The 12,186-nt window shown below is 34.2% G+C and overlaps 1 protein-coding gene across 1 annotated transcript in view; it reads left to right on the top strand.

Moving 5' to 3' along the window:
- Positions 1 to 12,186, top strand: part of ATRNL1 (attractin like 1) — an 836,623-nt gene that overhangs the window by 310,942 nt on the left and 513,495 nt on the right. Inside the window, exon 23 of the mRNA XM_046027294.1 lies at positions 10,246 to 10,324. Coding sequence (XP_045883250.1) covers positions 10,246 to 10,324 — 79 coding nt within the window. The remainder of the gene's footprint in view (positions 1 to 10,245; positions 10,325 to 12,186) is intronic.

Here is a 12,186-nt window from a genome sequence, read left to right on the forward strand (position 1 = left end):
TTTGTTTCTTAAATTCCATATATAAGTGAGATAATATAATTATCTTCCTCTGGTTGACATATTTCACTTAGCATAAGAGCCTCTAGTTCCATCTACATTGTTGCAAATGGCAAGATTTCTTTTTTCTTTTCTTTTTTTTTTTTTTTTTTGTTGGCTAAGAAGTATTCCATTTTGTGTGTGTGTGTGTGTGTGTATGTACATATATATATATACATACATACTTATATATATGTATGTATATATATGGCATCTTCTTTATCCTTTCATCTGTTGATGGACATCGGGGATCTTTCCATCATTTGGCTATTGTGGACATTGCTGGTATAAACATTGGGGTACAAGTATTCCTTTTGATCACAACATTTTTATTTTAGGGTAAATACCTAGGAGTAAAATTTCTGGGTCTTAGGGTAGCTTTATTTTTAACTTTTTGAGGAACCTCCATCCTGTTTCCCAGAGTGGCTGCACCAGTTAACATTCCCACCAACAGTTTAAGAGTGTCTCCCTTTCTCCACATCCTCGCCAACAGCTGTTGTTTACTGACTTGTTTATTTTAGCCATTCTGACTGGTGTGAGGTGGTATCTCATTGTGGTTTTGATTTGTATTTTACTGATGATGAGTGATGCTGAGCATTTTTTCATGTGTGTGTTGGCCATTTGTATGTCTTCTTTGGAGAAATGTCTATTCATGTTTTCTTTCTTTTTTTTTTTAAGATTTTATTTATTTATTTGACAGAGAGAGAGAGACTGCAAGTAGGCAGAGAGACAGGAGGGGGGTGGGGGGAAGCACGCTCCCCGCTGAGCAGAGAGCCCGACGCGGGGCTCCGATCCCAGGATCCTGAGATCATGACCTGAGCTGAAGGCAGAGGCTTAACCTGCTGAGCCACCCAGGCGCCCCCATTCATGTTTTCTGCCCATTCTTGATTGGATTATTTGTTCTTTGGGTGTTGAGTTTGATAAATTCTTCATAGATTTTAGATACCAGCCCATTATCTGATATCTCATTTGCAAATATCTTCTCTTATTCTATTGTTTGTCTTTTGGATTTGTGGACTATTTCCTTTGCTGTGCAAAAGGTTTTATCTTGATGAAGTCCCAATAGTTCATTCTCATCAAGATATTAGCCAATAAGATCTAAGAGTACATTAAAAGTATTATTTACCATAATTGAGTGGGATTTATTCCCGGGTTGCCAGGGTGATTTCAACAGCCTCATCTTAATCAGTGTGATACTCTACATTAATAAAAGAAAGGCCAAGAACCATATATGGTTCTCTCAATAGATGCAGAAAAAGCATTTGACAATGTACAACATACTTTCTTGATTAAAATTCTTCACAGTGTAGGGATAGAGGGAATATACCTGAATATCATAAAAGCCATATACAAAAGGCTCACAGTGAATATCATTCTCAATGGGGAAAAACTGAGAGGTTTTCCCCTGAGGTCAGGAACATGGCAGGGATGTCGTGTTTTTCTACATAGTACTAGAAATCCTAGCTTCAACAATCAGACAACAAAAAGAAAGACATCTGAAAATTGGCAAAGAAGTCAAACTCTCACTCTTTGCAGATGATGTGGCACTTTATGTGGAAAACCCAAATGACTCCACCTCCAAATTGCTAGAAGTCATACAGGAATTCAGCAAAGTGGCAGGGTATAAAATCACTGCAGAAAAATCAGTTGCATTTCTACTAACAATGAGACAGAAGAACGAAAAATTAAGGAGTCGATCCCATTTGCAATTGCACCCCAAACCATAAGATACCTAGGAATAAACCTAACTAAAGAAGCAAAGGATCTATACTCTGAAAACAATAGAACAATAGAACTCTGAAAACAATAGAACCCTCATGAAAGAAAGGAAGACACAAAGAAGTGAAAAACATTCCATGCTCATGGATAGGAGGAACAAATGTTGTTAAAATGTCTATGCTACCTAGAGAAATTTATACATTCAATACAATCCCTATCAAAATATCATCAACTTTTTTCACATAGCTAGAAAAAAAAATCCTAAAATTTGTGTGAAGCCAGAAAAGACCCCAAATAGCTAGAGGAATGTTGAAAAAGAAAGCCAAAGCTGGTGGCATCACAATTCTAGACTTCAAGCTCTGTTACAAAACTGTAATCATCAAGACAGTATGGTACTGCCGCAAAAACAGACCCTTAAATCAATGGAATGGAATAGAGATGCCAGAAATGGGCCCTCAATTCTATGGTCAACTAATCTTCACCAAAGCAGGAAAGAATGTCCAATGAGAAAAGACATCTCTTTGACAAATGGTGTTGGGAAAATTGAACAGCCACAAGAAGAAGAATGAAACTGGACTATTTTCTTGCACCACACATAGAAATAGACTCAAAATGAATGAAAGACCTAAATGTGGGACAGGAATCCATCAAAATCCTAAAGGACAACACAGCCTGACCTCAGCCACAGCAGCTTCTTGCTAGACATGTCTTCTACACAGTTTCTTTAATTCACTTTGTGTTCTTTATTTTATTATTTTTTTATTATTTATTTTATTTATTTATTTATTTTATTATGTGTTAAATCCTAATGCTCAATGTGAAGGTATTTAGAGATGGGACATTTGCGAGGTAATTAGGTCATGAGGGTGGAGCTCTCATTAATGGGATTAAAAGAGGACCTTGAGAGCACCCTCACCTTTTGCCATATGAGGAAACAACAAGAAGAGGCTTGTTGGTTAAGTACGAAGTTGACCTCAACAGATACCAACTTTTCCAGCACCTTTATCTTGGGAGTTTCCAGCCTCCAAATGGGTGAGAAGTACAATTCTCCTCTTTATAGCCACTCCCTCTGCCCTAGTATATGGTATTCTTCTTATAGCAGTCCTAGTGGACTAAGAAAATAAAGATCCGGTTTCATTCCTTTAATGTGGATATCAGTTTTCCTAACATTTGTTGAAGAGACTATCCTTTCCTTATTGTGTACTCTTGGCATCCTCATTGAAGATTACTTAACCATATATGTGTGGGTTTATTTCTGGCCTCTCTATTATGCTGGACTGTACATCTATCTTTATGCAAGTACTGTATTTTTTAATTGCTATAGCTTTGTAATATATTTTGAAATCAGGCAGTGTAATACCTCTAGCTTTGTTCTTTCTCAGGATTGTTTTGGCTATTTGAGATCTTTTATGATTCTATTTGAATTTTAAGATAGTTTTTTTCTATTTCTGTAAAAATGCCACTAGGGATTTGATGAGATAATATTGAATTTATAGATTTCTTTTAGTAACATGGACATTTAAACAATATTAAAATTCCCAATCTGAGAACACAGGCTATCTTTTCATTATTTGTGTCTTTTTTCTTTCATCAGTGTATAATTTTCAGTGTATATCTTTCATCTCCTGGGTTATATTCTTAAGTATGTTCTTCTTTTTGATACTATTATAAATGGGATTATTTTAACTTCCTTTTAACATAATTTACTATTAGTGTATAGAAATAAACTGAATTTTTTTAATGTTCATTTTGTGTCCTGAAACTTCACCGAACTTATTAATTCCAACAGGCTTGTGTGTGTGTGTGTGTGTGTGTGTGTGTGTGTGTGTTTCTTGATACACAGTGTTAAGGTTTTTCTACATATGTCATTATGATTATGTCATCCACAAATAGATAATATTTTACTTCTTCCTTTTTGACTTGGGTGCCTTCTATTCATTTCTCTTACTTAATTGCTTTTGCTAGGACGTCTAATACTTTGTTAAATAGAAGTAATGTTAGGTGGCACCCTTATCTTATTCCTGATCATAGAGGGAAATCTTTCCATTTTTCTGTATTGAGTATGATATTTACTTGGGCTTGTCAGTTTGGGCCCTTATTATATTGGGGGTACATTCCTTTTATAGCTCATCACGTTAGTTGATTTATGTATGTTGACCTATCTTTTTATCCCAAGGATAAATCTCTCTATCGTGGTGAATGATCCTTTTAACATGCTGTTGAATTCAGGTTGCTAGTATTTGTTGAGGATTTTTGCAACTGTGTTTGTCAGTATTATTGGCCTAGAGTTTCTTTCTTTCTTTTTTTTTTTTTAAAGATTTTATTTATTTATTTGACAGAGAGAGATCACAAGTAGGCAGAGAGGCAGGCAGAGTGAGAGGGAAGCAGGCTCCCTGCCGAGCAGAGAGCCCGATGTGGGACTCGATCCCAGGACCCTGAGATCATGACCTGAGCGGAAGGCAGCGGCTTAAACCACTGAGCCACCCAGGCGCCCCTAGAGTTTATTTCTTGTACTGTCATTGTCTGGCTTTGGTATCAGATTATATCTGGCCTCATAAAATGAGTTGGGAAGTATTCTCTTCTCTGTAGTTTTTAGAATTTGAGAAAGGTTTATAGTAATTCTTTAAATTGTTGCTAGAGTTAACCAGTGAAACCATTTCTTCCTGAGTTTTTCTTTGTTGGGAGTTTTCTGATTACTAAATTTCCATGCATGTTATTGGTCTGTTCATAGTTTCTAATTCTTCACGATTCTGTCTTGGTGGTTTATATGATTTTAAGAACTATTGATTTCTTTTAGGTTGTCTAGTTTGTTGATATAAAATTAGTCATATTAGTCTCTTTTAATCCTTTATATTTCTGTAGCATAGAATGTAATGTTTCACTTATGATTTTACATTTTAAGTCTTCTCGCCTTAGATTGTGTTGATTTTGATAACTTTTTAAAAAAAGCAACTCGTATTTTGTTGATTTTCTTGTTTCCTACTCTTTATCTCTGTATTGGTCTTTACTATTTACTTCTTTTGTTAGCTTTAAACATAGTTTGTTGTCTTTTGAATTGAGGTGTAAAGTGACGTTGTTTGTTTGAGAAGTCTTCTCTTTTTTAGGATTTTTTTATTTCAGACAGAGAGCAAGAGAGAGAGAATGAGCAGGAGAGGGGGGATGGAGTAGACAGAGAGGAAAGATACTCCCCACTGAGAAGGGAGCCTGACATGGGGCTCTATCCCAGACCCTGGGATCATAACCTGTGGAAGACAGATGTTTAACTGACTGAGCCACCCAGGCATCCCTGAAAGCGCTCTTCTTTTTTAATATAAGCATTTGTTACTTTTAGTTTTCTCTTTGAACTAGTTTTGTTGCATACCATTAAGTTTTGGTATATAACTTTTTCATTTTATTTTGTCTCAACATATTTTCTGATTTCCCCTTTGAATTCCTTTTTGATACATTATTTCAGAAATATGTTATTAAAATTCTACATATTTTTAACTTCTAAAATTTTCTCCTGCTATTGATTCCTAGTTTCATTCTGTTTAGTCAGAAAAGATAACTGATATGTTTTCAGTCTTCTTAAATTTGTTAAGACTCGTTTTGCGACCTAACATGATATATTTTGGAGACTATCTCGCATGCATATGAACAGAATGTGGATTCTGACGCTGTTATGTGGAATTTTGTTTCTGTGTCCATTAAGCACTTGTGTTTTCTAGTGTTGTTCAAGTCCCCTTTTTCCTTATTGATTTTTCTCTTTGAAGTCCCTTACTTTTATTCTACTCCTCTTATTCTTCCCTTCAGTAGTGTCAATGTTTGTTTCTATATTTAGATGCTCTCATAGTGTGTACATATACATTTATTATAGTTATATCTTCTTGATTAATTGATCCATTTATCATTATATAATGTCCTTGCTTGTCTCTTGTTAAAGATTTTGACTTAAAGTCTGTTTTTTTCTCATATAAGTATACTACTTCTTCTTTTGTTTCTTATTTTCATGGAATATCTTTTCCAATCCCTTTTCTTTTAGTTTATAAGTGTCCTTAAATCTGAAATGAGTCTCTTTTAGATAGCATATTGTTGGGTGTTTTGTTTTTGTTTTTGTTTTTTTAATTCAGTTGTCTACTCGATGTCTTTTGATTGGGGGGGTGTTAATGGATTTATGTTTAAAGTAATTATTGATAGGATAGGACTTACTATTGCCATTTTGTTAATTATTATCTGAATTTTTTGTTCCTCTTTTTTCCTTTGCTGTCTTTTATTGTGCTTTATTGATTTTTTGTAATGATATGCTTTGATTTCTTGCTCTTTTTCTTTTATCTTCTATATGTATTTTCTTTGTAGTTATCATGAGACTTATTTATAATACATTATAGTTATAGCAGTATTTTTTAAGCTGTTAAAACATAATTTCAATCACATACCAAAAGTCTATACTTTTACGTTTGTCTCCCCTCTCACTCTGTCATTGATTTTTTTTTTTTTTTTTTTTTGTAAAGCAGATCTAGTGGTGATAAGCTTCCTCCGCTTCTGTTTGTCTGGGAAGTATTTATCTCTCAACTTTTCTTTTCTTTTTTTTTTTTTTTAAGATTTTATTTATTCATTTGAGAGACAGAGATCACAAGTAGGCAGAGAGGTAGGCAGAGAGGCAGGCAGAGAGAGAGGAAGGGAAGCAGGCTCCCCGCTGAGCAGAGAGCCCTATGCGGGGCTTGATCCCAGGACCCTGAGATTATGAGCCGAGCCAAAGGCAGAGGCTTTAACCCACTGAGCCACCCAGGCGCCCTATCTCTCAACTTTTCTAAGAACAGTTTTATCAGGAATTGTATTCCTGGTCAGTATATTTTTCCTTTGAAAACTTTTAATTTGTTATCTCAATCCATTATGGTCTGCAAAATTTCTGCTGAGAAATCCACTCATAACCTTATGGGGCTCACTTGTATGTGATCAGTCACTTTGATATTGTTTTTTTCCAAATTCTGTCTTTGACTTTTAACAATTTGATTTGATTTCTTTGGGTTCATCTTCCTTCTGTTTTCTTTAAGTTCATGAATCTAGATGCCTATACTTCTTGGATTTGGAACATTTTAGGCCATTATATTCTTAAATAAGATTTCTGTCCCTTTATATTCTTAAATAAGATTTCTGTCCCTTTCTTTCTCTTCTTTTTCTTGGACTTTCATAATATATATATTGGTTTTTCTTGAAGTATTACATAAGTTCACTAGGCTTTCTTCACTTCTTTTCTTTCTCTTTTCTTTTTGCTCCTCTTACTATGTAACTTCAAATAATTTGCCTTTGAGTTCACTGATTCTTTCTTCTGCTCAGTCGAGTTTGTTGTTGAGGCTCTATATTGATTTTTCTTTTTTTAACTTAAGTTACTGTATTCCATGGTTCTTTTTTTAGTTCTATCTCTGTTGAGATATTGACATTTTGTTCATATATTGTTTTCTTGATTTCATTTAATTGTCTTTCTGTGGTTTCTTATTACTCCCTTACTTCTTTAATATAATTATTTTGAATTACTTGCCAGGCAATTCTAGAGCTCCATTTATTTAGGGTTACTTACTTGAGATTTATTTTGTTGCTATAGTTGTGTCATATTTCTCTAATCCTTCATTTCCCTTGTAGCTTTGCATTGGTGTCATTGCATTTGAAGAAACAATTGCTTCTCCTAGTCTTTATAGACCAACTTTAAAGGGGAGAACCTTCATCATTCAGCCTAGCTAGAGATACTGGGAGCATCTGAAAACTTTTCTATGAATGATCATGTTCAACTCTTCCTTCCTCCTAGGGGATAAGTCTTAGTTTGCATGTCTTTTCTCAATTTCAGAGAGCCATTCTGGATATAGTGAGCTGTCTACCTTTTCCCCTTGGAAAATGCACAGAAAATTCAGGGTGTTGAATGCACACCCCATTCATTCTCCCTTCTGAAGGAGAAGACTCAGGGTTATGCACCTTCTCCCAGTGTTGCAGAGCCATGACAGCAGCAGTAAGCCACCCACTTACATTATTTTTAGCTGCTGTCAGAAGGCTGAACTATGCTTGTTCTCTTAGTGCTCTGGATGAGGTGAAACGGAAACAGACCTTTTGTGCAGTGCAGTGAAAGGCCAGGGATGTTGGATATATGCTACACTCTCCCTTTTCCCTGAGGGAGAAGTCATAAGCTGAGATGATCTCTTTAAGGCTGAGTGCTGCCCTGGGGCAGGGGCTGAAATGGGTAAAGTGAACTTGCTCTTCCTATCCATTATAATGTGGCTGTGGTTAGTTTTGTATTAATCTTTGGACTGCAACTTTTAAGCTGCATTTTGATTCTCTCGTAAAGGTATTTTGGTCATATAAATAACATTGTTAAATCAGTGTTTTTATGAAGGGTAATTGTTGGTACTTAACTATTTCACCATCTTGCTGATGTCACTATTGCTGTTTATTATTATATATTAATTTATCTTTTAATCCATATCATTTTTAAAATGAAGCTAAATTTAATTAATTTTTTTTTTTGAGAGAAACAGTGAGAGAGGGAACACAAGCAGGAGGGAGTGGGAGAGGGAGAAACAGGCTTCCTGCTGAGCAGAGAGTCTGATGCTGGGCTCCATCCCAGGATCATGGGATCAAGACACTTAACGACTGAGCCTCCCAGGTGCCCCTCCATTATCATATATTTTAATAGTTTATCAAATAGATGAAACTTCAGAATATATCCTGCCATTTGCTAGCTTCTTTCCTCTAAAGTATTTTCTTTGATTTGCCAATAAATAACATAATTTCTTAAATTTTCCTTTTACAGTAAAATAGGATTCCTTTTCTCAAAAAGTAGAACAGTTCATTTTATGTTACTCTTTATTCCTTTGTTTTTAAGGAAATGTCTGTATTCTTGGGAATATCAGAAACTATATTCTTCAGTGTGATAAGAAAGCTTCACAATCACCACTGGCTTCTTTTTTATTGTAAATATACATAAAATTGATCATTTTAATCATTTTTAGATGGACAGTTTAGTGGCATTATTACATTCACAGTGTTGTACAGTCATCACCATCCATCACCAAAATTTCTTTTATCATTCCAAACAGAATTTCTAAATCCATTAAGCAATAATTCCTCATTTCTTCTCCCTGTAACCCTGTTATTTTACTTTTTGTCTTTATGAATTTGTATATTCTAGGTATACCTCATACCATACAATATTGTAACCATGCAATATTTGTTCTTTTTTGTTTGGCTTACTTCATTTAGCCTAACATTTCCAAGACTTATCTATGTTATAGCATGTTATCAGAATTTCATTCTTTAACATTGGTCTCTTGAACATTTAATACCAAGTAACTGGAGTGTAATTCCAAACTTATGGACTTTGAAGATATAAGACATTAATATAATTTGGAATATCTGAATCAAAATATGGGTTTAGGGGTGTCTGGGTCACTAGGCGAGTTAAATGTCTGCCTTTGGCTCTGGTCATGATCTCAGGGTCCTGGGATGGAGCTCCCTGCTCAGCAGGGAGTCTGCTTCTCCCTCTCCCTCTGCCCCTCTCCCCACTTGTTCTCTCTCTCGCTCTCTCAAATAAATAAAATCTTTACAATAAATATGGGTGTGAATAATATTTCTCCACAATATTATCCATAGTGTCACACACGTAGGTCCAAATTAGCTGTAATTCTAGTTTGCTTCTCTCTTGACCGTCCTTTCCCTTTTCAACTTCCTGAAATTCTTGACTGCTTCCAAATGTCATAACTTTCTGTTTTACTTTCTACTATCTTGTCCCAATTGAAACCAAGAACCCAGACATATTTTCTTTGAAATGATAGGTTGCTAAACTATCATGAGAAGGGCATTAAGAATGCTTATAATAACATCATTATATCTAATTACATAAATATAACTTATACCTAAAATGATATTCAACCTTGAACAGTTACTGATATTAATACAGATTAGTGGTCAGGGCTTCCTACTTATCCTACATACAAAAATAATAATAAATAGGTACCTTAATTATTTATGCATTTCTTCTATTTTGACAATAGATTTAATTCTAACCCATTTTTACCTTAGAGTTCTGGTTTATGTATTTTATATATATTTTTTCACTACAAAAATGTGTGTATAATACTACAGTATGCACCTAAGAAGAAATCTTTCAACAAAGCAATAATATTACATTACTGTAAAATTATTTTGTACTAACCCAAATCTGTATCATTTAACTATTATCTACAGGTCAACAAAGAAAATCAAAATACAAACAATCAATTTCAGCTGCCTCTGGTTTACATACAGAAGGCTGGATTATAGTAGGGAGGATAAATGGGAAATTTAAACTACCTTTGAATTTATCACCTATATGTTTTCATTAAAAAAGAATAACTGACATCTATACTTAATTGAATAGTGACAAAATATATAAAGTCTGTGAAATATAGCATGGGCATAATTAAAACATAAAATATTATTTAGTGTAATTTGATTTTTTAACCCTAATATTTTCTTTCTTGGTAGTCAAACAAAAATTTGGATATTTCAATTAATGCATCGAACAACTTTAATCTCAACATTACATGGTCAGTTGGTTCAACAGGTAAGAGGATTTTGTTGTCACATGTCTCTTTCACATCTGTTTATAGAAGGTGTTCTAACATGGCCTTTTATTCTTAATTCAAATAATTGAAACAAAAAATATATGTTATTGTGCTAATTCAGGTAAAAATAATAAGTAGTATTATTAATAAAGTTTCATTCCTTTGCTAACTTTGTCCCTTATTCAATTAAAATTAGATGGGTAACAAATATTGTACACCACTTAAAATGGCAGTTTTATGAATTGCTATGATTTTAATTAAGATAGATTACTTCTTTAATGACTAGGGACTGAGATTTCAATTATTTGATTCACTATTGAAGCTATAAATTTAACTATTAACCTTAATATTGATACAAAACAATGACGTTCTGTGCATGTTGATTTCTATTACTTTCAAGCTTAGAAATGTACTATTCCCTTTGTCAGCTTCAGTGCTGAAAGAAGGTTAAAAAAAACCCTATACTTAATATGTCTTCCATAATAAGGTTTATAAGTTGAAGTTTTTGGCTTTTAAAAAATGTAACCAAGTTGAAATATAAACTATGTTGGATTATAAAAAAGTATGCCCACATTTTTTTTTTTTTTTGTATTTACATCTTAGGAAATTCTATTCGTTTTTATTTTCTATATCAAAGGTATACTCTTGCATCAAAGTGTTGGAGTCTTATTTAAAGAAAATATGTGTAATCTCAGTTATCCATATTTGATTTCTGAAAATCAAGTCATTATGCTATTTTAATATGTAGAATCATGGAGATGTAGATTTCAAGAATGATGAGGTCTTTGCAGTTCTAGAACCTACATTACATGTGTTAAAAATGAGAAGTTTGGGCAACTGTGTAGATGTTTTGTTACGGATACCAAACGTATAGTAAAATCTTGGTTTTTTGAGCTTCACTGATTAAGAATTCATGACGGAACACTGGGCTTGCTCAGTCGGTAGATCATGTTATCTCTTGATCTTAGGGTTGTAAATTCAAGTCTCATGTTGGGTGTAGTGATTACTTAAAAATGGAATCATTTTTAAAAAAAAAGTAATTCATGGGGAGCCTGGGTGGCTCAGTGGGTTAAAGCCTCTGTCTTCAGCTCAGGTCATGATCCCAGGTCCTGGGATCGAGCCCCGCATCGGGCTCTCTGCTAGGCAGTGGGCCTGCTTCCTCCTCACTCTTTGCCTGCTTCTCTGTCTACTTGTGATCTCTGTCTGTCAAAAAAAAAAAAAAAGTAATTCATGAAAACTTGTACTATTAATTTGAAATTTTCTTTGGCACAATAAACTGACTCTAGAAGATTTTTAAAATTTGTTAACAAAAATATATAAAACCTTTGTAATTAGTTTAGAATGGTCATTTTTTTTTTTTAAATGGAAGAAGTTGTTATAACTTTTAGATTCCCAGAACTAAATCTCAGAAATTTTTATTTTTGGGGTTAGGAGACGGGGTCAGGAAATCTGCCTTTTTTAAAGATTTTTTTTTTTTATTTATTTATTTGACAGACAGAGATCACAAGTAGGTAGAGAGGCAGGCAGAGAGAGGAAGGGAAGCAGGCTCCCTGCTGAGCAGAGAGCCCGACGTGGGGCTCGATCCCAGGACCCTGGGATCATGACCTGAGCCGAAGGCAGCGGCTTAATCCACTGAGCCACCCAGGCGCCCCGGAAATCTGCCTTTTATAACAGCATCCCACATAATTTTGAAATAAGTGATGAATTTAATTCAACTGCTCAGTATACTAATTCTAAATATTTTTACTTAGTTAAGTAAGTAAGGGGGAAGTCTTGGTAAGATTCTTGGAAATGTTTTGTTCCATCTGGTTAATTTCAGTAAATACTTACTGAGTATGTAATATGTGTTTAACTAATTGAA

Source organism: Meles meles, chromosome 13 (assembly GCF_922984935.1).
Source record: "Meles meles chromosome 13, mMelMel3.1 paternal haplotype, whole genome shotgun sequence".
Lineage (NCBI taxonomy): Eukaryota > Metazoa > Chordata > Mammalia > Carnivora > Mustelidae > Meles > Meles meles.